Genomic DNA, 27,520 nt, shown 5'->3' on the forward strand with positions numbered 1-27,520 from the left:
GTAAATTTTCAATGGGTGAAAACTTTGACGCCATCTCTTCTTCCACCACCACCGATCAAACCCTCCCTTCCCCCCTTTCTCCTTCTCTTGACCATGCCCACCATTACTTATCCGTGAAACTTACCTCTAAGAATTATCAATTTTGGCAAACCCAGATTTAACCCTTCCTTGAGGGCCAAGGCTTATTTGGCTACCTTGATGGAACAACTCCATGTCCGGCTGATCTGGTTGCTGCAACTACTTGGCGTCGCCAGGACTCCCTCCTTCAGAGTCTCTTAATCGCATCCTTATCTGATGAGGTTTTCCCTCTCATCCTTGGCAAACATACTAGACATGAGATTTGGTAAACCCTGCACGCTGCCTATTCCTCTCCATCTGAGAGTCATCTCATGTCTCTAACAATGGCGAAGCAAGAAATTATCCAGAAACCTGATGAATCTATTTCACACTTTCTTCAACGTGCGAAGTTCATCTCTGAAGAACTCAGTGCTGCTGGTCATCCTCTTCGCACCAGTCAATTTAACCTTCATGTTTATTGTGGCTTGAAATCTGAATTTCAGGCTATGGTCTTGTCACTCCTCACTCGGACCACTCCGATTCAGTATGATGATCTTCATTCGATGCTTCTCAACCATGAGTTTATCCATGGCTCACAATTGTCCAAGCTTGCCCTTACTGATGCATCTGGTTCTGCTACATCAACATCCGTAAAATAACGTGCAACGTACAGGTCCTGCCTCTGATTCTCGATCGCCCTCCATGGGCCATGGGGGTGGTGCTTACTCACGCGGCCACGGTAGCGGTGGTTATTCTCATGGCCGGTTTGGTCATGGTTCTGGCCGATCTCAAGGGGGGCGTCTCTGTTGTCATTGGTGTAATCGTGATACTCACGACACCGCCCATTGCTACCCTCCCCAATTTTCTTACCCCTCACACTTCGCTCCACCATTGCATTATCAGCCTCCCCCCCCCCCAGCAGCTCATTATACCCATTACCCATCCATGCCTAACCACCCTCTTCTACCGACTCCACCTTACCCACCCAATTCTGCCCTAACCTAGTACCCGGATACCGGCGCAACTCATCATGGCACACCCGATCTTCACTCTCTATCTTCTTATGATCCATACACTAGTAATGACACTCTACAGGTTGGCAATGGTAAGGGTGTTTCTATATCTCATGTTGGTTTTTCCTCTTTTACTTCCCCTTCTTCTAATCGTCGTTTCCTTTTATCTGACGTGCTTCATGTTCCGTCTATTTCAAAACCATTACTTTTTGTTCATCATTTTGCTACTGATAATGATGTGTTTTTTGAATTTCACCCTTCCTGTTTCTTTGTGAAGCATCAGAAAACCAAAATCACAATTCTATCTGGGCCGAGAGATGGTGGTCTCTATACTGTTTCTCCCACACTGTGTTCTTCTCCTGCTGCCCACCTTACTTGTCGCACATCTCTTGATGGTTGGCATCGTCGCCTTGGGCACCCTCATCCTCAACTTCTTTGTAGCATTGTTCGTGACAATAATCTGCCATTATCTTCTACTACCTTGAGTCCATTGTGTACTGCCTGTCAGTTGGGCAAAGCGTGTCGTCAGTCTTTAGGAGAGCCTTTCTCTCATAGTTTCTTTCCATTAGATTTCATTCATAGTGATGTTTGGGGTCCTTCCCCTACTCCCTCCCCCATTAGCCATCGTTATTTTGTAATTTTCGTTGATGATTATTCAAAGTATATTTGGTTTTATCCAATAACTCGTAAATCTGAAGTTTATTCTATTTTTCTTACTTTTCAAAAATTGGTGGAACGTCAATTTAATTGTCAAATTAAATCTATTCAAACTGATTGGGGAGGGGAATTTCGCACAGTTCCCAGATTTTTTGGTGACATTGGCATTTCTCATTCTCTCTGCTCCTCACACCCATGAGCAATAGGGAGCTGTTGAATGCCGCCATAGACACATCGTGGAAACAGGTCTCTCTTTATTGGCTCAATCTTCTGTCCCATGGGTGTATTGGCCCTTTGCATTTAAAGCAACGGTTTTCTTAATCAATCATTTACCTTCTCGTGTTTCTTCTGGTGTTTCCCTTTACCAACTTCTATTTCATCGTATCCCTGATGATTCGTTCCTTCGTATTTTTGGGTGCCTCTGTTTTCCTCTTCCTCTCCCTTTTAATGCTCATAAGATGGATTTTCGTTCGGCTCCTCATGTCTTCTTGGGCTATAGCCCTTCACATCATGCTTATCGATGCTTGAATCACACTACTGACAAAATTCAATTTTTTCGTCACGTTTCCTTCTTTGAAACTGAGTTTCCCTTTGCCCACTCTACTGCCTCTTCACCTACATCTCTTCCTTCGTTCCCACCATGGGTTACTGCCCCCAATTTCTCTTTATCATTGCCACATCGTGTACCCACTCCACCATCACCATCATCCCTTCCTCTTGGGGCTCCTCCTATGCCATTTTCACCACCTACCCAGCCACCGCCCTCCCCATCTCCATCAAGTGAATCTGCCATTATCCCAACCATTGACCCTACTCGCACCCCCTCTCTGGCCGACATTTATCAAGTTGCACCACCTCCCTTGCCCACATCCCTAGCCCAACCGAACAAATTATCCTTACACCCAGTGCCTATACCTTCTCACCCCCACCAACCCTCCCCCATCACCACCCAATCTTGCTGCAACTCATCCTATGCGGCTGCGTTCTCACCTTAAACCTCACCATGCCCTTACAACCTCTTTATCCTTACCTATGGAGACTACTTATTTTTCGTAGGCTGTGAAAACACCTCAATGGCGGACTGCAATGAGTGAGGAGTTTAATGCATTGCTTCGCAATGGCACTTGGACTTTAGTTCCTCCTAAACCTGGAATGAATTTGGTTGGTTGCAAATGGGTATACAGGAGTAAGCGCAAGGCTGATGGGTTTCTTGAGCACTACAAAGCACGTCTTGTTGCGATGGGGTTTCATCAACAAGGGGTTGATAATAGTGAAACCTTTAGCCCAGTGGTAAAACAGCCTATGATTCGCACCATTATCTCTCTTGCGGTGTCTCGTGGCTGGTCCATTCATCAGTTAGATGTTTAGAACGCTTTCTTACATGGCGAATTAAATGAAGAGGTCTATATGGTGCATCCACTTGGATTTGAGGACAAGACCAAACCCCAACATGTCTGCAGGCTTCTTCGCTCTCTCTATGGACTGAAACAGGCCCCTAGTGCTTGGTTTCACCGCTTATACAGGTTTCTTCTTACTTCTGGGTTTCCAGCTTCTAAGACTGACTCGTCTTTATTTATTCTTTGGCAGGGCTCTACCGTGTTATATGTATTGATTTATGTGGATGATATTCTAGTTACTGGGAATTCTCCATCTGCTATTTAACAGTTGCTCTCTGGGTTAGCTACCGAATTTTCCATCAAGGACTTAGGTCCCTTGAATTATTTTTTGGGTATTGAGGCATCTCCTCACCGCACTGGGCTTCTTCTCTGCCAGACTAGATTCATCAATGACTTATTGCACCGTGCTGGTATGTCGGACTACAAACCGATATTGACCCCTATGGGGACCTCTAGTAAGCCATTGGATTTAGGGGGTGCTCTCCAGTACGTCACTCTTACCTGACCAGATGTGGCTTTTGCTGTTAATCGAGCGTGTCAATTTATGTACTCCCCCACTGAGGAACACTAGAGTTTTGTTAAATGGATTCTCCGATATATGAAGGGCACTTCTACTCATGGTCTTTATTTTGAGCGTTCGTAGTCATCCACTTTACAGGCCTACACGGATGCCGACTGGGCGGAGAGTACTCATGACCGCCGTTCCACTGGGGGTTATGCAACTTTTGTAGGCCCAAATCTTATCTCTTGGAATTCCAAGAAGCAGAAGACGGTGTCTTGCTCCTCCACAGAGTCCGAGTATAAAACTCTTGCCGATGCAGCCGCAGAGTTGATTTGGTTACAGTCTTTGTTCAACAAACTTGGCATTCCCCAACCCACAACTCCAATTTTGTGGTGTGACAACATTGGTGCAACTTATCTCTTCGCCAGTCTTGTTTTTCATGCTCGTACCAAGCATGTCGAAATTGTCTTTCATTTTGTGCGTGAACAGGTTGCCCAAAAGTCTCTTCAGGTCCAATTTATTTCAACTCATGATTAGGTCATCGATGCATTGACCAAGGCGTTGCCTACCACTCGTTTCCAGTTCATGTGGGACAAGCTAAAGATCTGGAGTACCGGCTCTTCATCTTGAGGGGGTGTATAAGTGTATTGACCAATATAGTCGATCTCACATTTGAACATGCTATATTGGGTTTCCTTTGGTGTTTCCCTTATATTAGGATACTCTCTTCTATTGGATCCCATGTGATAATGGAAACTACAATCGTTATCACATGTGAGATTTCTTACCCTAATGGGATTCCTTGTATTATATATTCACCATTGTAATCGGTTCACACCCAATGAATAATAATATACTTCACAACCTGTTATTGCCCATGTTTTTACGGTTGGATTCTCAAGTGCACCGCACTTGAGATGATGAAAATACATAACAATCGTGCCTACTAAGAAAATATATTCAATATTTGTATAAGTAGGCGTTCTTTTATGAGGAAAAAAAATATATTATAGACTAAACAGAAAGCCAATCATTTAAATTCTCTCTAATAGATATACAAAGCTTTTCAATTCTAGCTCTAAAAGCTAAATTGTGAGCTACCGAAATTCTACCCCTGTCCTATTTCATAAGACATACTATAAAAAAAATTGTATTCTAATTCCTTATATCCCCAAAAACAGTAAAGATCTCCCAGACCATTTCCCATTTTCTTCCTCTAGCCACTCTACCAAACTTTGGCAGTCATACCAGACGTCGGCTGTTGTGGCGCCTAACTTCTTTGCTCTTTGCAATCCACTGAGAATGGCTCTTGCCTCAGACTCTGTGTGCGCTTCCTACAAAACTGAATTCCATAATTAACACTTATATAAGAACTCTTAGATGCACAAATAGACGCCCAACCAGCTTCAATTCGTTAGATTCCTTAGCAAAACTACCAACACATATAATTGTAAAGCATTCCAAAGAAAACAATAAGATTTTTTTTTTAACCCGAATATTCACTGGGATCCAGGCCAGCACCCTAGAAATTTAAAAAAAAAAACAGCAAGTGATACCAATAATAGATAGAAAATGATACTTACTATTTTGACCATTCCGAATTGTGGAAAATAGATTCAAAAAACCAAAGAAGGTACTGAAAAGACTTCAATGCGTAAACCCAATAGCCTTGTGGACGAAATTCGTTTTTGAAAGAGGACAGGAAATAAAAACATACCAAATAGATTCTCTAATTCTATTGGCACAGCACACATGTATCAACAATATTCAAATAAGTAACACAATTTATCTTTTGTAGGTAAACCCTCTTGTAATAGTTTCCATAAGAATATTCTAAACTTAGGGTGAACTTTAGAATGCTAGATAAGATTCAAAATATTCTCAGACTGAGGTTTTCTATTAGAACCATGATCAAAATTCATGTGCCTCTGAACGAGGAGTCAAGTAACAAGCAACAATTTTAGTTGTCAAAACATCACTCTTAGCATAATGCCAGAGGAGAAAATCTTCATGATCGGTAGAAGCTAAAGGAATCCTCAAAACAAGCTTAGAGACAAAAACAATGTTCCTCTTAAAAATGGAATGTGATAATAATATTTTAATAAAATAATACTAGAATCAAATTTTAAACTAGTCTCCAGCAATAACCGTCTTTAACAAGCTTAGAGACAAAAACAATGTTCCTCTTAAAAAAAGAATGTGATAACAATACTTTAATAAAATATTACTAGAATCAAATTTTAAACAAAAGTCTCCAACAATCATTGTCATAGCTTCAGCTCCAGTGCCCATCTTCAAACGCACTTTATTCATGTCCACCCTTCTTGTCACTTTGAACCCCTGCAACATATTGCAGATATAAAAGTGGATTTAGTATCCACCAACCAAGAATTAGATTGTTCAAAAGACATGTTTTGACTCACAAACGAAAAGAGTAGTAAAATTACCTTCTTTGGGAGTTTCATCTTCTTCTTCAAGGTAGCCAAGTAAGCACAATAGTTCCCTTTCCAATGACTCTCTTTTGAACAAAAGAAGCATTTTCCCTTGGCCGGGTTCTGCAGTTTTCTTCTGTATCTTTCCACCCTTATCCTTAAGGGTCTTACCCTTGTTAGTCTTGTTCTTCTTCCCTTTGTTCTTGGAATTTGAACCTTTTATGTATGTGGCATTAACCTCACCTTTTTCCTTTTTTAAGGCTTTTCTGATATCTTGCAACTTATTGCACAACTCAACATCTAGTTGACATTGAGTTCAACGAAGGGCAATATGTTGAGGTGAGAGAGTTGAAGGACTTATTAGTGATACTTATTAGTGAAAGAAGTATCCGGGTCTCTAGTTCTCGAATAAGTTTCTTATCTTCATGACATGCTCGATCTGAATCCCTTCTTTCATCTTGGTATTGTAGATAAGACCAACAAACTCATGGTGCTCATGCACGCAATTTGGAAATGTTTTTGAGCTTATCTATCATACTTGCAGGTTATGCTTTTACATAGTTGATCAATTTATCGATCCAAGGATGTATAACATAGCCTTGAATCCCTTGAGTGGTAGAATTCATAGATCTCATGTTGATAATAGTCATCATCAGCGGGTTTCTCGGGGGCTACCTACTCAAGAATTGATGACAGATGTTCTGTAGTCATGAATAGCATAATACTCTGATGCCAATCATTGTAATTGGGTCCTTTCAATTTGTAGTCATTAATTAGGATCAGGAGGGTAAAATTTACAGAGACCTTCATCGTACAAATATCTACACATATACAAGAAATAATTAAAATGCATGAACATAATAATGAAACCATTGAATTCCAATGGGCAAAACATAGACTAAGGTTTTTCACAATTCAAGATTCCCTCTTATCCTGAAAAGTGAATTGGAATAAACCAACCCTTACACATGCAACTTACCCTATCAGGAATCATTGCATACACGATGATTGTCTGGACTATGTTGTCCACCTCCAAGACTTCTAATATTATCGACTACTTGAGTGTCATATCCAGGTCCTATCGGTTGACATAGACTCAAGTCATGTATATTCCTATCAAATCGGACTGAATCACAGTATCATTAGAAATAACCCACTATCCCAATGCCCCCTCACTAATTGTGTCTATTTCCTATCCAGTAGGAAGTAGTGTAGACCGTTGACAATAAAACCCTGACAATGTCCTATTGGCTCTATTGGAAGTCGTACTATCAACTTCTACATTTACCATTGATAAGGGGTCATGGATATGATCTACCAGTTAAGACCCATATCACACATGCTTGTTAACAATTGAGGGTATTAGCAGAGCACATGCATATATCAACATATATCACATCATCACATATCACATGTATATAAACTATAACTTTTCAACTGTGGTTATGAGATGGCTGGATTAGTGAGAATAATAATAAATTATTACTCCCACTAAATCAAAAATTAGTTTTAATATTATAATATGGAAACCATGCATCTTATGCAACACATGATGGATGTTACTTGTGCTTGTCCATCTTTGGCATCTCCATGTAAAAGCTCCATCTTCAGCATCTCCATGCAAAACTCCATCTTTGGCATCTCCATGTGAAATTGAATAAAGTCCATCAATGCGTACACCATTAAGTAGGTGTGTAAGTTTGGCCCTCTTATCCCGAGCCTGCCTTGGCCCGCCCTGAGCCCAAACAGGGTCTGGGCTGGATTTTCAACCTTGAGGGCAGGTTAGGTTTGAAATTTTCAGGCCCTGGGTCAAGGTCGGGCTGGAAAAGGGTTGAGGCTTTGGGCCAGCCTGACCCTGTGTTAGGTTATGCTTTACAATTTATTGTTTACATTTTTGTAATTTTTGTTTAGTATCTAATTATCTATTGGTTTACAAAAAAAAGGTTGATTATCTATTGAACAAAATATTTATAATTTTAAGATCAAACTAAGTTTTTTAACCCAAAGAAAAGTCTAATAGCCAATTGAGTATGAAACAAACAAATACCCAATCACATGTGTCTCATTTTTTAATGCATAGGACGACGTAAGTGGCACAAAAGTCGGGCAAGTCAGGGCCAACCAGGCCCTAGCAAAAATCAGGGTCAATCAGGGCTAACCCAGCCCTGCCTGTCCCGATCAGGGTCAATCAGGGGCAAGCTAGGTTGGGCTGAGCCTGACAGGGTTGGGCCTGGGTTGAGATATCTCAGCGACTCAGCCCGACCTAGGGCTGGGTTGGGCTTGGGTTGAGCTAAGAGGACTTAGGGTTGGGCTAGAGTTTTAAAAAACCTAGCCCTGTTTCACCCCTACCATCAAGTCTCCATCGGTTAAAATTACAATTAAAAATAAAATTGCAACCTATGTCTATATACTTTCTTTTCATAAAGAACTCCCTTGGAAAAACCAACCCACCATTTGGGCTGCCAAGGGGAGGAGTACATCAATTTTATAAATAAAAAAAAAAGAAGGGGAAGAAGAAAGAGAGAAACACAAACATACATTTCATGCCATATATTATATTCATAAAATTAAAGAAGTAGTCATCCACATAGATTCTTAATCCATTCCCATAACCACATAAATATAGAAACAAGTAGGATTTCCATTGAACAAAGAATTGCAACCATTCAATTAATTAGAATCTAAATAGGACATAATATATATCTCATGTCTATGCATTAAAGTGTGCATCATATGCATACAATAATTTTAAACATAATGCGAAAAGACAATTAATATGGATTAATATCATAATACAATCCAAATTAAAAGTCTCCTAAACTAAACTCTTTAATTTAGAATTTTTGATAGTGGTGGGTGAAGAGATACTCTCTCACCCATCTTCTTCCTCTCAACTTTCCTTCTTCTTCTTCTTTTTTTTTTTTTTTTTTGGGTTGAATCAGGGTTAAACCCTAAGATGACATGAGAGAAGAAGAGGAGGGAGGGGAAATCCACCATAACCTGTGACCTGTGCAGCACATGGACTGCAGCCCGCCGCTGCAGTCGTTGCGTTGCTGCAGTCATGGGCTGCAACTCGTAGCAGCAGCGCAGGTTGCATCCGCGAGCCATGCAACCCGCGGCCTGCAAGCTCCATGGCTGCCGCCCATGGTTTCTTAACCGTGGGCGATTGCCATTGCCGGTACAAAAGTTTTGTTATATTATTAGTTTGGGAAAAATAGAAAAACCCAAACACGTATGCCCTACATCAGATCCAACTTCCATCAACCGTTAATGGAGAAAAACCATGAAAATCCTATTTATTCCAATCAATTTCTGAATGCGAATGGACAATCGTGGCTTTGATACCAATTTTTAGTTTGAACCTGATACACAGCGGAATCCGTATTTGATATGTTTCGATCATGCATTCAAAGATTATGGTAAATAAAAAATTATCCACGAAAGAGTATGGTTACCTTAAAGCCGCAAACGAAGCTCCTCCTTCAAATAGTAGTTCTTCCACGACCTGAGCAAAGATTGGGATTGACCGATCAACACTTTGATTCTTCAATCAAAAATGCCAATGGGAAGATCACCACCAAGACCTAGGGTTTCAAAAAACCCTAGCACCTCAAACACTCACACACACTCTCGAGAGAGAGAGAGAGAGAGAGAGAGAGCCAGAAAATTCGATGGAGAGGGAGAGAGGATTGGTAAATTAGTCCAGCCCTCTCCTCTCTCCACTCCTTATTTTATAGTGTGATCCCACCCATGTGGTGGGATTCCTTTCTCCACACACTTTTGGTTCAACTATATTTGGTGGTGCAGAGAATCTTTCCATATTTCCCGCAATCTTTGTTTTTAAGGTGAAAAGAGGTACTAAATGAGATTGATATCTATTGAATTATGGCCAACAATGTAATCCAATAAGATTTTATTTATTGTCATAAACAAAAAGATAATTAACCAATTAATATTCTTAGATATTGTAATGTAAAATTAAACACTTTAATTTACATATATGATCTTCCACAATTCTAATATCCCATAATGAGCTTTAGGATATGTATTTAAATACTGGCAAACCTCAACTCATCGTACAATCACGCTCCAAAGATTTTGTGATTACGACGAACGCCGAAAATCATTTGAAATAAATTTCAATATATAATATATCCATTTTTATATCAAAAAATAAATTTCGTAAACAATTTATAGAAACGCCACTGGTACTAGATTTTTTGTTCGATCAATCACAGACTTTCTCTGTTCTTGATATTCCCAAATTAACGGTAGTGGATTCCATGTTGAACATCTCTTTCACTAACAATGCAAGATCACGTGTCCAGCGCGTCGATATATAGTCTGTAGGACGTTAACCCATTGGCTTATCAAAACAAGTGACATATCATCACAACAAATAGGATCTCTCAGGTGAAAGGTCAAATGACAGGTTCGAATCTCGTCCTCTCATAACTGGTAGTAACACATGCGAGATTCTCATTAGATTATGTACCCATATTTATGTACCGAAAATGCATTTTTGGTAGCATACAATATGACGACCATGTAAACGGGATGTCCGATCATGTCCCTATTCTAGAACTGTTTTGAATGAAAACCCATGAAACAACTTATAAGCTCAATAAAAATATATGTCATGCATAAAATAAAATAAACACTTTAATTAATATGAACCCGGTTTGATAGACATATATCCAACTTTATTGTTAATTTTCTCCTTAAAAGTGGGCTAGGTGGTTGTTCCCAATAGGGTATTAAGAAGATTTGGAAAGCACTATAGAGTATGGAAACTTAAAATTCATCCTGTTTCAAATATTACTTTTGAAAAATTTTAGTTGTAGGTGTTGTTACAAAAGATAAACTGGTGAATATCATATAAGTTGATCCTCTTTGTTTCCTTTATAAACTTGAAAATTAATCTATATTTTCTTGATCTTGTAATTTTTTTCAAAACACATTTGGGCTGTAGGGCCATTAATTAGGGATTCATACAAAGTACCTCCTTAATTTCTTCTTCTATTGTTGATTTGTATGAATCTTTGCTTTCCTCCCCTTCTCTTTGCCAATCCGATAAGTCTCGTTTGTTGTTTTTTTCTATTATAACTATGGATTATATTTGGTTATTCCGTAATAGATGTATTTTCCATAATGTTTCGCCCTCTCTAATTGTGAGTTTGTGCATCATTTGTAATTGGTTTGTTGACACTCTTCTTTTCTACACCCTCTAGTTGTAAAATTTCTTCTCCTCAAAACTATGTCTCTTTATGGGCCGTTGTTTGTTATTTAAATCATGTTTTTGGCTTGCTTTTATGAGTTGTGGATTTTCAAGGACTTGCTAGCACCCAAGGCCAGAGACATCTTGAAAAGTTTACAGCAGGCAAGCCAAAAGGTTACCAAAGAGTGAATCGTTATCCCTTCCAATTTGCTGCTCCCTTCAAGTCCTCCAATTCATCACATGGGGGTGGAAATGACCACTCTATCCCCTGCCCGAAAACACTGCCAAAGGTGGGATTCACTCCCTCTATTAGAGGAATTGGAGGAATTGGAAGTGCCCGTGAATTGGAGGTGATAATTATTCACCAAAGAGTAGAGCTTTGGGTAGGTCATATGTGTTGATTTGGGCGTTATTTCATAAGTTATATTTGAGTTCGGTTCCTCTGCACGTACCTACAGGCGAACGTACATGTGAGAGCCAACCACTTGTCCTTTATTCGCCATTTACAAGAGGAGGAGGAGTTTTTATGGAAACAAAATTAAAATGTGATTGGCTCTGAGACGTACATTCACCTGTTGGTACGTGCAGATGAACCATTCTCTCGTTAATATGTTTTTGGTTAAATTACACAATTACCCTTGGCAATGATTACACATTTTATTTTTGTCTTAAAAAAAATAATTCACTTCACTTCATACCAAGTATGATCTAAAGAATTAAACAAAAAGAAGAAAAAAAAGAGTGACTAAAAAACCAATGATTTCTCGAACTTTTTAATTACAAGTTGACAAAAATAGTTTCTCTACCACCACACCTCAGCCCATTATTCCGATGGGAAGGGTATCAACAAGCACGAAAGGTATTTCACACCTTCAATCATCAATGGAGTAATAATGATCCTAGATTCACGTGTTAAAAATTTTTTTGGGAAAATTACATGATTAGTTACTTTTGGGTTTTTATTTACAAAACTGTCCACCCTATGTTTGAGTTAACAAAAATAGACAAAAACAAGTTTAGTTTTGCAAAATTAGACAAAACGGTGACTCTCCTTCCTTCCTCGGTAGTTCTCCTCTGAAAAATCTCTTTTTTTTTCCTCTGTTACTTGGGGTAGCAGAGAATGGCGGTGGCTGGGACAAGGGTAGGGTTGCAGGGAGTGGAGGATGCCTGGACAAGAAGGCAATGACAGGGGTAAAAATGTCTAAAAAAATAAGTGTGAGAGGGAGAGACACTATTTTGTCCAGTTTTGTAAACCTTAACTTGTTTTTGTCTATATTTGTTAACTCGAACATAGCGTAGGCAGTTGTGAAAACCCAAAAATAACTAATCATGTAATTTTCCCAATTTTTTTTCAAAATAAAATGTACAAAAAAAGTTTTGAAAAAAAATATACCGAATGATATAGGTGAAACCAATAAAGAACACGGATCATGTCCTTGTACAAGTATAATCCAAGACCCTCCAGGACCAATAACATGGAATCAACCAATGTGAATTTACATTACATAATCCCCCTTTCTTCTAGCTCTATAGCACTATAGGACACACTCTACATCAAGGAACAACCCATCCATTGAATTCCATCCCCACCATCCCAGAGATACACTATCTGATCGAATCAATGGAACCAAAGAAAAACACTTAAAATCATTCCATTGTTCATTCTATATATAGTGTTTATCTCATTATAATAAACTCAGTGCAGCGGAGATGAGGATGTTGACGATAGAGACACACGAGACCGCTTGTTTCCCGACACTAGCTGTGCCGAGGCAGACAAAGCAGACTTGTCGACCACACCCTTCAACGCCCTCCGTAGCTCTCCCAGCACATCTTCCGCTTCCCTTTCCCCTTCCCTTTCCCCTTCCCCTTCCCCTGCCCCACTCTCTGATGATCTTCTCTTCACCACAATAACACTCTTCGTTCTCCCTCCAACCGTCCCTATCTCCGCCTTCACCACCCTCACCTTCGCCTCCACCGACCTCAACGCCCTCGTCAGATCCCTCAGCAACTCCGGCTGGTCTTCACAGCAAAGCGACGCCCTAATCAGTTTCGCTTCTTCATCACAATAATCCAACGTCAGCTCGTCCACCTCGCCCGGCAACGACCACTCCCTGCAACCCATACCACTGCCACCACTGTCATTCTTACTGCTGACCTTTTCAGATGACACGTCATCAGCTAGTTTCTTCAGATCCTTCACGTGCTTCACTACCTCCGCCAGTAGCGATGCCTTGTCCGTCTGCCATTGAGTGTGACCCAATAATTAAATTACATAAACACCCCCATTAGTCCTTACTAAAATTACATAAACACCCCTATTAGTTACATACCTTGGTTGTGTTGGGAAGAAGACTTCGAAGGGTGGACAGGTGACCATTGATCCGTTCCCTTCTCCTTCTCTCAGCTTCACTGTGACTCTTACCTGCAGCAACAGCTTTCGCTTCTGCTGCTTCTGTTACTGTTGTTCTCGAACTGAGTGAAGAGATTCCATCGTTCATCGGCATCATCTCCATCGATCTTCCTCCTTCAACTTGAACAAACCCTCCATTTGAAAGATTACCCAACAAACCATAGTAGCTTGGGAAAGGAAACATTTTCTTCCTTCACTCCAATTTCTTCTCTAAATAAGCAATAAAAAGAAGTAAAGAACTGTTCTACTCTGCCTCAATAGTCAAAAAGGTTGAGCAAAAGAAAAGCCTAAAGCATTATTAGACCTGTGAGAAGAGATATTTCCTTTAATGGGTAGTTAGTAAGAACAAATACTGATTCTCAATATCTCACATTCTCACTTGGGAAATAAGACAAACAAAACAAATGCAGAGAAGATACAGATTACCTAAAGGAGTAGGGTTAAAACACAAATCAAACCCACATCGACTTGTTTCTCCACGTAAAGATCCTCCAAATCTGAAAGGTCAATGTTCGCCGAAATCCTCTCTACCAAATCCGATCACAAATAGAAGAAAAAGATGCAACAAACAATAGAGTAGGTAGGTGGAGAGATGAAATTAAAACTGATGAAACCCAAGAAATTTTTTTTTTTCTTTTTTTTTTTTACGGGGGAGCTTTTTCTAAAGTGACTTCATAAGATTCACTTTGTATTAACCGAGGAAATCAAAACTCAGGTGAAAAGGGGAGAGAGAGAGAGGGGAAAGGAATGAAGGAATGTTTCCAGGGAGGAATAGTGAAGAAGGGGAGTGAGAGAGGTGTAAAAGAGACAAACATTACGTAATCATTCTCCAGTGCCATACGGCGACGCTACAGCTTTTGTGAGTAAAGCAGAGGAGACACAGTGATCATGGCCCGACAAGCTTCTTATCAACCAAAAAGCATGTTTTCTTGTTTTTAGTTTCAACTTCTCCTTCAACTACTCTGTTCAAACACTCATCCACCATTAATTGGATTAAGCTCAATGGATGATGGGACCCATTCCATCTTTGAATTCCTGATTGTTCTAATTAAACTGAATGTTTGGTAACAAAGTTAAGGTTAGCCTCAGAGTTCATGATCTGCAAATACACTGGGATGGGAATGGGACCCAATTGCCTAGTACCCTGGCCTGACCTTGAAAGAGACAATAGGAAAGCTGGGGAGAAATTGGGCAGGAGGAGTCAGAGTTCAGGACTGAGGAATTTAATGGATGGGAAGAACTGGGAATTTGTTTTGAGATATGAGGAATTTAATGGATGGGAAGAACTGGGAATTTGTTTTGAGATATAAGCTATAAACATTCACATCCATATAATACCTTCCTATATTCTTCCATGTCAAAAGCTGAAAGAGGAAATAGGGAATCTTAAAAGGGCTCTCCGACCATGGCTTTTATTAGGATGGTTATACTTATATCATAATAAAATGGTATCAGACATGGATAACAGAGGTTAAGCAAATCCATCTGCATTATTATTGGGAACTAAAGAGTTTTTTTTTTTTTTTTTTTTTTTTTTTTTTTTTTTTTAATGAAAAAAAAATTTTTGGCGAAAGCCTCTAGGAAAGGAAACATTACAGGAATCTTAAAATAATGCATTACATAACAAGGTTGGGGTAGATGAGAAGCACAATCAATTTGGATCCTCTACTGTTGAGCTGCCCGGCAGGGGACCGTGCTGCCCAAACACGACGAGGGGCGCAATGACCACCTCACCCCTGCCCGAACGCCTTACCCAAGTGGGGGTAAGGCGGTCATTGTGCACCTCACTTTGTCTAGGCAGCACGGTCCTGCCAGGCAGCTTGGCAGTAGATGATCTGGATCCAAGAACAATTTCGGAAGAAGCTCCCAATGAATCAAGAAGATCAGCCACAGCATTACCCTCTCTTAAGGGTATGCTGAGAAAACTACAAAATCAAAGAGGTGTCAAAGTTGGATGTAGTCTTCAATGATGTAGTGAATGTGACACAGGATCCTCGGAACCTCGAAATGAGCCAAAATTAGAGGGATCCAGATCTTCTACGGCACGGGCTGCCCATCTTGCCATGCTGCACAAACACAAGGTGGTGTGCATTGACCGCCTTACCCCTACCAGAGCGTCTTACCCGAGTGGGGGTAAAACGGTCATTGCACGTTGCTCTGTGTCTACGCAGCACAGGCAGGACAGGACAGCGCGCCATAGAAAATCTGTATTTGGAATTAACACAACCTGTGTAAATGCCAAAAAGAAATCTCCTAAGCCAATCCCTTCCAGAACCACTCGCACCTGGGTGACCCAAGCTTGAACCATTCACATTAATTTTGATGAGGCCAAATTTGGGAGGAACCCAAGAGACATGATTTCTCGAAACAGAACCACACTGAGGTCTAGCTTTTGAATAGAATTCTTTAGCAAACCTCCGAGCTCTGGAGATTATATCTCTCAAAGTTTTTAAGTAGTAAAATTGAAAATGGAAGAGAGATAATTAAGCTAAAGATGTCATAATAAGTTGAAGATCATAGCAACCTTGCTATCCGAGCAACTTGAGTTATTGAAGGAATTGATTAATTGATGTAAGCTCACACTGAGGTTCATCCATAAATGTACCATGAGAGAAGGAATCTGATTCCAGACATTACTAGCACCAGGACATAGGATGAACAGATGTGTCGGATCAATGGCAGGAAAACCACAAATATGACAGTGTAAGGCTATATATTACCTCGATTTTGAAGAAAATTTTATGTTGGAAGCCTATCATGAAGAATAAGACTTTTGGTGTCATAGGAACATGTCACATCTTGAGGAATAATTATCATTTTCAATTCGCGGGCACCTCCAATTCCTCTATTAGGGGGGAAGTGGATCCTACTTTGGGCATTGATTTTTGGGCAGGGGTAGGGTGATCATTATCGCCCTCATATGAGGAATTGGAGGGAACAACGAATTGAAAGGGACAACGATTCCATCTTGAGCCATACTCAATCTGAAGGTTATATGTAGATGCCACAAAAAAAAATACCATTGGTCGTAGGTTTTCTCCCCTCCCTTTGCATTATATGTCTTGCTTTCAACTCCCTACATTAGTACAACAACAACTTGACTCAAAGTTCTGATCTTTCTTCTGGTCCAATAGAGAGAGATCTCTTCTTCCTACCATTAGTTGGAGAACCATTTGTCAACCCAAGAGATGTGGCGGTTTTAATGTGAAACTCTCAAAATTAACGAATGAAGCTATGCTTGCAAAGAAAGCGTAGGAATTATTGAATCCATCGAAATCTCTTTGGGTTAGGCTCATGAAACAAAAGTACTTTCCTAACGTTGATTTTCTTCATGCTTCTGTCACTACTACAGCTTCGTTTGGCTGGAAATCAATTTTGAATTCCTGTTCCCTTCTCCTAAAAGTGCTCTTCATCAAAGTGGTAGATGGTATGTCTATTAACCCTTGGACAAACTTTTGGATACCTAACTATAGACCCAGTGCAGTGACCTTTCCTCTGTCTATGTATACTCTCAATAATGTTCATCAACTAATTGACCATAATTCCAAATTGTGGAAGGCAGATGTCGTGTTCCATTGGTGGCCTCCTGATGTAGCTATGCAAATCATGACTATTACAATTCCTAATCTAGATCAAAAGGATAATATTTTGCCTTCTATCCTTGAAGTTTAGAGTTAACTTGAGAAATTAGACTTGAACAATGTGACTTCTTGAGCTCACCCTCTATGAGGGGGATGCCCAAATTGACATCCAGTTAGAAGTGGGGGTGACATGAAATCTGAATGAAAGGTCCTTAAGAGAATAACCGACATTAGTGTTGTAGTGAGCTCTTGTCTTATTTGTGTTTAGAAGTTGATCAGAGAAATGGCAATAAGTGTTGATGGTGTCAATCAAATAACTCACTTCAGGATCCAAGGCTCAAACAAACAAGATTAAATCATCAGCAAAAGCCATGTGAGTGATGAACTCCACTCCTCTGAAAAGCCTTATCCCTTGAATAGGAGGCTTCCTCCAAATGTGTAGATAAACCTCAGTACATAAAACAAAATGATAAGGTAAAAGGGGATCTCCCTGTCTGACTCCCTTTTGATGGGAAAAGAAATCAAGAGGTGTGCCATTAAGCAAGACCGCGAGCTGGGTAGGCTCCACACAAAACATAACAAGTGCAACCCATCTTGCGTTAAAACCATAGTTAGATAATGTGATCCGAAGCAAACCCAATTCGATACGATCATATGACTTGCTCATATCAAGCTTGATAGCCATTTATCCATTTCTTCCAGGGTGCTGAGATTTGATTTTATGCAAGAGTTCATGGAAAATAAGAATATTGTCCTGAATGTGTCTCAGCTTAATTAAACCATTTTGATTGAAGGAGATAAGCTTCTGGAGAAGGGGGTGTAATCGTTTGACAATGATGCGAGTGATGATCTTGTAACAAAAATTACATAAGTTGATAGGCCGATAATTTCCACATGGGCAGCTTATGCAGGGGGGTAGGGTGATCATTGCGCCCACTCCATGTGCCTGGACACAAGCTGCGGTGCGGCACAAAGAACAGCGTCCCATATCAAAATTACAGGTTCTATCTAGTGTTCATTGGATGACATCAGAGTTTCTCAAGTTAAACAACCAGGACAAATGGTGGAAGGGAAACCAAAGTACTTGGTGAATGTGACTAATGACTGCATATGCACACAGTCCAATCAGCAACTCAACTGCCCAGGATTCAATACAGTAGTGGAGGTTGACCCTTTGATCTTAAGTGTAGATGAAACTCTTGCCTATTTAACAATGGTCAGCCATTTTATGGTTTCACCTCAAACAGTTTTTTTTTTTTTTTTTTTTTTTTTAAGTCTATCCTACTCAAGGGCCCATAGGTCAACTACAAACTAAGAGGGAAGGTTAAGACAAACCCACAATCTACAACTAAAAGGGGGGATGGGAGAGGGGTGCCTATCCCCATCCCCTATCCCCCCCCCCCCCCCTATTAACACTCTCCAATTACAAAAATATAAAAAATAAAAAATAAGGAGTATTGGTTTATGGAGTTTGAAAATGGAAATGTTTTAGTTGTTTGTTATGGTGTTTTAACAGATCATCAATAATATTGGCTTGTTTTTGTAAACCAAAGAAATTTTAAAAAAAAAAAAAAGGATTGATTGGTCCCACACTACAGCTCCAGATTGGGCCTATAAGAAGTCAAGATCCATACATTGATTGAGCATCAACAACTTGTGAAATGTCATCTGCCAAATGGATTTCATATCCCAAAATATCTGCTTGATCAGATCAATTCTTAAGCTATAACCAACAATATGATCAATTCTTTGATGTTTGAATTCTGAAACTCCATTAAAATATGGCTTGATTTTCTGTATAACCCACATATGGAGGAGGGTATATGCACAGCCCTATTAATCTAACACAACTAAAAGAAAGGGCCCAATTGTTGTGATTGTGGTAGAGCCCAAGTGAGGTGCAAACAGGGCCAGGGCCAGGTTGAACCAATTTTTTGAAAACCCTGACCTAGCCAGGGTCCCCACGGCTCAGTCCTGACCTGACTGGCCATGGAGGTCGCGCACTATAAAAGCTTGGCCCAGTAGGATCTCAAAACCTGATTGCTACCATAATAAAAAAAAATGGATTTGAATCGGACAGATTCCATATATGGTCTGCTCCAATTTTATGCCCTAAATTATGACATTTACATGGTAGAACCGTACAAGAGATTTTATTGCTGCATTTGTTTCACCGTAAAATATTTTATAAGATATGTTAATAATCAATACAAAAATTCAAATAAGAATTAGAAAGGAGGAAAATATTTACCAAAATTCAATAAGAAAATTTTAAAAAACAACAGATCACTATCTTGATCATTGGTATCTATCAAACAGTTAGATTTGTTCCCTCATTCAATCATGTTCAAATGTGTTTCTATGTCATGTCCAACAAAAATAAATGGTTGAAAGATATAAAATAATTATTTTGAAACAAATGTAGCTTTAGGGTACAAAACCCAAGCACAAAACAACCAGCTTAAAATGTACAAATAACCAGGAGAAAACCCCAAGTAAATATTAAAAAATGGACCGAGTTTTCCTACACCCACAATGAATGGGACTCGATTCACCATGGGTGTCGGATAGGCAAGAGAGAACATCGCAAGGGTGTTTGGGAAAATACTAAACCCTATAAGGGTTTGTGAACCCTAGGATGGTAGGTGAACCGTCCCTCTGTGGATGGAGGAAATTTTTTATCCTTCCAACACTAAGGAAAAGAAAAGAAAAGAAAAGAAGAAAAAATCCAGAGGATAAACAAAGAGTAGAGCACCAAAGCACAAAGATGATGAACGACCTCTACAAAGCTCACTTCTTGAGAGGTCCCTAGAGGCTGAGCACAAGGAAACCCAACTAAAGATCATATCATTCACCTTCATGGCAGTTCAAATAGGCTAGCTCCATGATATATTGAACTCTACTAGTTCTCTCCAACCTTCACCTGCTGGAATTGCATTCCAAATTGTCCTAAAGGGCTGAGATAGTAAACAGATGAACAATCTTCAAAAACAATACGCCAACTCAAATTCAATGATTTCATTTTAATCATATAAAACCTGTCGTATATGATTAGAATGAAATCAATGAATAGCTCCAATTATGATTAGAAACAGTTTAAATCAATTCAACTGTGTGCTTCAAAACCCTTTTGACCTTCACATGATCAAAGTCAAATAAATTGAAGGCAAATCTTATTATCAAAAGACAACCACGGAATGCCTACGAACAACATATTCAAGATCACCAGACAAACTTCCACAATTCATTGGATATAACTGAGGATCCTTAGTTTGCCTCACCAACAATTACTCCAAACAAACTATGTCGAGCAAATGCTTAGTTTTCTCACTGACCTCAACACTCTCCATCTTCAACCGGCGACGGATCGATTGGCTTGTTTTTCCAGATGCTGCATACGTCCGGATCAAAGATTCAAACACCTCGCTACCAAGGGAAACCTCAGCCTTATTCAGAATCTCAACAAAACCTTCTGCACCCTCAACATCCCTCTGCTGCTCGAAATGTGCCATTAGAGTATGAATGGTCTCTTGTGATGGGACCCACTTCCCACCATCCCCTCTCCCCGTAGAAATAGCATTGACAACACAATCAACGGCCAATGTCATCTCTCCATTCTTCAAATAGTAATTCAAAAATATCTCCCAAGTCTTAGCATTAGGCTTCGCCCCTCTCCTCCTGGCTCGCTCTTGGAGCTCTTTGGCCTTATCTAGCATACCTTCTCTGGCATAGGTTCCAATTAGAGCATTGGCAATCCTGATATCATATGTAGAGCACCCACACTCCCATTCATGGAAAGTTTTCTCAGCACCCGGCAAATCATTTAACTTTACCAAGACTTGGATCATATTCAGATAACTTATATTTGCTGTTTTTGGAAAAGCCAGCCTCAAAGACCGCCATACCCGATATACCTCAATCAGATTCCCTGTCCGACCATACAGTGTGATCAGGAACTGAAAAGCAGAAAGATTCTGGTGTCCATTTATCTTCTCCAGTTGCTTTAGCGCCTTTTCTGCCTTCTCATTCAGGCCAGCATCAATGTAAATTGAGGCTAGATTGCTATATGTCGTCCAATCTCGAGCAACACAGCTATCCTCCTTCACCTCCTCGATAACCCTCTCAACACCAAAGATGTCATTGACAGCAGCAAGAGCCCTCATCCAGACATTGTATGTGTAAGAATCTGGCTTGATATCATTTTCCTTCATTTCCTGTATTATGGCTGGGATTTTATCAGGCTGCCCAGTTTTCGTGTACAGGGTCATCAAGCTGTTGTAGGCCATGGAGGTTGAAGCAAACTTAAGTTCCTTCATCTTTTCCATAAGAGCTTCTGCCTTTTCTGTCTTTAGCTCCTTGCAATAACAGTTAAGAAGGGCACCATAGCAGAGGTGGTTTTTTGACTCTTCAGGGAGATTTATGAAGTAGTTTTCTGCAGCAGCAACACCTTGGGCTTTAGCCACAATATCAAGATGGATAGCTTGATCACTGACTGTTGGGTTCATGCCTCTTCTGTGCATGGCTTCTGAAAGCTGCATGGCAACAATCAAAGTTAAGAGTATAAAATTGAAACTAGTAAGCTCCGAAACAATGGAAAGCAAAGAGGACGAGAGATATGAAACAAATGGTCTGGAAGCATAATCATGACAAGTTGACAACAGAGTTGTGCAAAATAAAAAAGAACAAGCAGATCATAATCCTTTAATGCAAAATTCAGAAAAAATAAAATGAAAAGATTGCAATCTTTTGTAAGTAAAATGAGTATGGTTTGCTCCAGGTACGGTACTACATCTTAATAAGCAAAAAACATTATTTTTCCTTTGACAAGTAAGAGTGAAAATTTGTATTGATGAATAAAGAAATGGTACACCACCCCAACTTTCCCCCAGCATTTTATTGATGAGTAAAGAAATTGTACAACATCTCAACTTTCCCCCTACCACAGAAGATTCCAAGTAAAAGATACAAGAGATTTCATTAGCTTTTCTTGGCATCTATCGGCGCAAGCAATTTGCCTGTGAAGCCTAGGAAACTAAAGTCCTAGGAAATGGTAGTTGTTGAATCTTCTACAACCAGTATATTATCAAACCCCTGTCTCAACGCATTATGCATGTTTGGGACAGCTTTTGGGGCTTCCGCACAGCACAACCAACCAAAGGTGTCTGTTTGGAGCCGCCTCCCGTCTCATAATCCACAAATAAGCCCCCCTGATGTAGATCAAAATATGAAGAAAAAAAGACCAAAACACTGTTTGCGTGAACAGTGTCACAGCCCATATTTGCCTTGTGTGGGGATGCTTTTTAGAAGATCTTGTGGGCCCATCAAGTGGAGAAAGCTTCCATCCTAATGCTGCCATAGGTTAGTTTCTATTTTCAGTTTTAGAAAGTTTATTTTATTTCATATTTAGGTAGCTTCTAATTTTGGTTAGTTTCTATTTTTGTTTCCTTGTTTATTTAGAAGGCTGGATCCTATAAAGCCTTAGTAATTTCTATTTTCCATTAGCTTCTATTTTCCTACTGTCTATTTTATTTTAGGAAGTTTCTATTTTCTTACTTTCTATTTTGTAACCTTGCCTAAGCTATAAAATTGGCACCCATTGTAAGAAAGAGTCACCAATTGATTAATGAAATTTACAAGCAATTCTTGCCTCCAATTCTGAGAAAGAATTTGCCTTTCAACAGCTGAGATGGCTGTCGGTGAGAGACCCAAGGCAGAGATAGCCTACCCCCCCCCCTCCTATCCCTATCCCTCTTTCTATCTATCCTTCTATTTTCGTTTTTGTTCTTCCAATCGACCCCTACTGTTGTTGCCATCTTGTGACTGCAATAAACTGCCGCTGGAGAACTCTTTGAAGACTTGAATCAATCCACAATCATCACCAAGTACTGTTGCTGCTGTTTTCACAATCAAGTGAAGGACTGCTGCACCTGCGATCTCAGTTCTGCCCAGAATCTGCTGCAAACTTCAGCCTTGAATAACTTCACAACCAGCCATTAGAATTGGCTGATAGTTGGAACACAAACTACCCTTGCCTAGCCCATCACTCGATCCTACTTTGGAGCCATTCCTGCTGCTGGTTTGGTCCTTACTCACTATGATGCAGATTCATCACCCAAATGGGCTTATTTTATTAGGAATAAGTCTAGGGTTGGCATATATACATGCTGGGCCTTTGATCCCAAGGGTTTTCTATGTAATAGGCCACTTTAATGAGCCTAAACTAGGGATATATAGGTTGCATACGGGATTAGCCCAATACTTAGTTTATTTTTATGTTTTTTAATTGAACCGGTTCAAATTGGTTGCATCCAATTGGTTCAATTTAAGTGATCATGTGATTTGGTTAAGTGGTCATGTGACAACTTAAGTGGTCCTGTGATGTAAATTGGGCTGGATTAAGACTCTAGAAGTCTAGCTATGTTTTGAGTCTATTTCCTTTAGTATTCTAGTTTCCTAGTCAGTTTAAGTTACCTAATAGGTTAGGGATAGGGTTAGGCCTTTCCTTTTTAGTGTCTAAGTCTATTTTTGAGTCTTCTATATAAGTTTGTAAGGGAGGCCAGCATTGAATACGAATTTGATTAATAAAAATTAGCTTTATGTTTGCTGCCATTGCTACGGCTCTTTGTGAGTGTATATCCTTGTGGATCTCAAGGTGGATAGGGTGGGTGGACTCCTGCGACTCCTTGCGTCTGTCCAGTACCGGGAGGTTCTTCTTCTTCTTCAATCAAGCTTCTTCAAGCTGCTGTTGCTGCCTTTGAAGGAGATCAAACCAGTAAGTAATTTTAGTTTCCTACATATATCCTTCCCCTCCATCTATCAAACCCTAACCTCCATTAAACCTGCAACTCCTACCTTAACTAGGACTCCCTCATAACTACAGATCTGTCCATCAGTTTCAAACCAAACTTCCAGCATACAACCCCCACACTTCCCCCTACACTCGATCCTAAACCCAGCTCATAACTCCCACTCTACCCTCTCCATTCCTTCACTCCATTAAAGCCCAAAACCTACAACACAATTCTGTCCAGAATTGCAGAATTTTAAAACCTTCCCAAATCCTATTATTTATATACCATAAAAGCACCTAAACCTGCATATTAAAGCCATATAAGACCCATTCCCAAATTCCCATTCTAAACCCTAGAATTAACCTAAAACCTAGTGCTGTCCATTCGAACCAGCAACCCCTTTTGCTATTGATCCTGTTATCTGGCTCCTTGTAGGTCTCCTACCTATCTAGGACTACATTACACTAAGTCACTAATTCTGATTTAGTTTCTATTTTGGCGTGCTGCTGCAACTATTATCGATCCTACTGTAGAGTGGTTCTTAGTTGGACTCCTACATTAACCCCCCCCTCCAGCTTCTTGGCTTCTGACGCTGAGGGGGAGGTGATTATTCCAAACCAACTTTGCCCATTGGTCCTGGACTTTGATGTATGGTTATCCATAAGCATAAGCACCCGAAATCCGTCCAAAGCATACACATAGTCCACCCCATCTAAAGCGAAAGTAATTCCTCCCTTATATAATTCCATATCCAAATGGACTGTCCCACTGCTGGATCTAATGACCACGCCCCCCCCCCCCCCCAAAAAAAAAGAAGCCAAAACACTAGATTGCCCCAAATTACCCCTTTGAAGTACCCCAAGGGGACAACCTCAGTTGGAAAGGACAAAAAAAAAAACACAAAGAGCATCCTAATGTATGAGGCTCTGCTATTGCAGGGTCTGGGAGGGGCAAATGTATGCAGCCTTACCCCGCTTTGTGGAGAGGATGTTTCCATGTTTTTAAACCCCCCCCCCCCCAACCTGATGGTTGCAATAGCGCAACTTAACCATTGCGCCAAGGCTCACCCACTAAGTGATCATGAATGCAACTCTCCTTGGGGCTTAGCTATCCAAAAAAAAAAATTCAGTTGAAGTACTCCAGCTGGAATGGAGGATCAAAGCACCTCTTTTCTATCCCTTAGAAAGAAAAAGATAATCACATTCTCCCAGTCAGTCAATAGAAAAGTGAAATAAAGATCTCTACAAACGGATTAGCCATGGCCCTATGTGTCCCTCTCACCTTAATGTCTCAATGATTGCTAACTCCGAAGCAAATTGATCACGAAATAAGTTTTCTGTCCTCCCCTATGATCCACAGTCCGGCTAATAATGTGCCCTCCATAGAAGCCTCCCTCTTGCCCCAAATGAAGCCAAATCCCAAAACCACGTCAACCCCATAACATCATTGGGCAAAGTCTAACTCATATAAACACCTCAAGGAATTGAAACCATAACTTCTTGGCAAAGGAGCACACAAGCAGTGACGTAAAAAAATCGACAAGGTAGAACTTGGAAAGAATTAGAGATGAGATTGATAACGTGACTTCAAGCGGTGTGGGTGTACTTGCCATCCCTCTTTGATTTGCCTTCTTATAAATAGAAGAGTATGAATACCCAAAAAAAAGAAAAAATAAACATTAATTTGTCTGACATTTTACTCTTCTTTGGAAGTTACAAACAGCCATTTCAGTTAAAAGTTAAAAAAATACAGTTCCTTTACTGATTTCTAATATATACTTAAATTAGGAATCCATCCCGATGTGGGAAACTCAAACTAATAAGACTCCATCATCCAAAGCAAAATATGTGATGGTTGCTATGATTCTATTACCCATTACCTTCTTTTACCATGCATGGATCACAATGTTATTATATGTGATGGTTGCTATGATTCCATTACCCATTCAGCAGGATGGGCTGCAGTAGTACTTAGTCACTCTCACTTTCATTCTGTTTCGATAAGTTGTGGCTCTGCAGGGAACATGTTGGTTTCGAAAGTCAAAATCATTCTCCAAGGGGTTCAGCATGTGGTGGACCATGGGTTTGGCAAAATTGAGGCGTGGACTGAAGGATTCTCAAGCCGGATGGCCTTTGGAGTTCTCTTAACTGTGAAAAATACTGGTACTATTGCGGTAGCTGCTAGAGCTGCTCTTAAGGCTAGGCAATCTAAGTTAACAAAAACAGTACTTACAGATAATAAAAAAAAAATTAATGTGAATAGCTCTTTGTTTTTGTTTGTATCAAAAGAAGAGAAAAAAAAATCATCCAAAGCAAAATAAAAACAAAACAAAGCTCCAACAGTCAAGCAGAATAAACTTCGAACGCTACAGTATTCCATGTTTCCAAAATTAAGTCCTTTTATCTTACCTTTAAAGCAGGGTAGTACCTCTTCAACTCACGAAGCCTCTTGACAGCAACACCCACCTCCCATTTGTAAACTCTCTTGGATTCTTTCAGAAATTTATTCAGCTCGGTTCGAACACTGGTCTCTGAACTCCCTTCTTTGAACAACCTTTTATACAAGGCTTCTTCCAAGTATTTCTTCGAACGCTTCTCAACACTCTTTGTCCTACCACCACGCAGCGCCATTTTCTTTTCTTCTTAGTTCTTCCAGTGATTGCTTCCAAATTAGTCCTCTCCAAAACCCTTACAGATGATAACAACTTAACTGCATTGGAATCTCTATGTAAAATAATGTCAGAACTATGTGGTTATTGATAGGCAAGGTGAGAACAGAATTGGCCAAAACAATAAATTTTTGCCTGATCAACAGCTATCAATTATGGAACAAGTGAGAGTTATTATTTGCTGCATCAGATTAGTCATCAACTTATAATTCCATTTCAATAATGGAAAATAACACAAACACAGAGGTTTACCTCTTAACGTCCGGTGACAAGCCGCTGAGCCATTGCGAGCATACAGGGAGATCCGCCGCTAGGGTTCCGGGGCGTGCCCTGAAACTGAAAGACGAGAGTGACGACTTTGGGAGAGAGAGAAATAAAGGGATTCCAGTCTATGGGTTTGCCTGGTCTCGTCCCTTGTTAACCCTTTTTTTTTTTTGTTTTTTTTCAACGATTTTTAATTTCCCATGGGTTGATGTTCTCTATGTGGGAGCGTTGCCCTGCACGCTTGGGGATGGGGCCGGGGGACTTCCGCCTTCCCTGGGTTGGGGCGGTCATTTCGCCCTCCCTCTATGTCCGGGTGTGGGCGATACACTTCCCCATAGAGAACTTTTCTCATTTCCCTTTTTATCATAGTTGAAAAACTAAGCTTGGTGAATGACTGGACAAGTCATGCAAGTTAAGGTGAGCCAAAGTTTTCAAAAATCTAATCAAGATTCATGTAAACTCAATTAGAATAAAATATAATAAGAATCGATCATAATTTGTCCAACCAAGTTTAGATGCTTGATCTT

At 40.0% G+C, this 27,520-nt stretch overlaps 2 protein-coding genes across 2 annotated transcripts; both read right to left on the bottom strand.

Annotated features, from left to right (window-relative positions):
• Positions 1-12,972: 12,972 nt before the first annotated feature.
• On the bottom strand, positions 12,973-13,792 carry LOC122663110 (transcription factor bHLH30-like). Its single transcript, XM_043858813.1, has 3 exons — positions 13,610-13,792; positions 13,439-13,518; positions 12,973-13,402 (listed from the first exon to the last, which is right to left on the bottom strand). Exons 1-3 carry the CDS (start codon positions 13,790-13,792, stop codon positions 12,973-12,975), a joined length of 693 nt encoding a protein of 230 aa, XP_043714748.1.
• A 6,635-nt stretch (positions 13,793-20,427) lies between these two features.
• Positions 20,428-26,696, bottom strand: LOC122662271 (pentatricopeptide repeat-containing protein At1g60770). Its single transcript, XM_043857853.1, has 2 exons — positions 26,470-26,696; positions 20,428-21,802 (listed from the first exon to the last, which is right to left on the bottom strand). The coding sequence occupies exons 1-2, from the start codon at positions 26,689-26,691 to the stop codon at positions 20,558-20,560; spliced, it is 1,467 nt and encodes a 488-aa protein (XP_043713788.1). The 5' UTR covers positions 26,692-26,696; the 3' UTR covers positions 20,428-20,557.
• Between the last annotated feature and the right edge of the window lie 824 nt (positions 26,697-27,520).

This window comes from Telopea speciosissima, chromosome 5 (genome assembly GCF_018873765.1).
Source record: "Telopea speciosissima isolate NSW1024214 ecotype Mountain lineage chromosome 5, Tspe_v1, whole genome shotgun sequence".
Classification (NCBI taxonomy): Eukaryota; Viridiplantae; Streptophyta; class Magnoliopsida; order Proteales; family Proteaceae; genus Telopea; species Telopea speciosissima.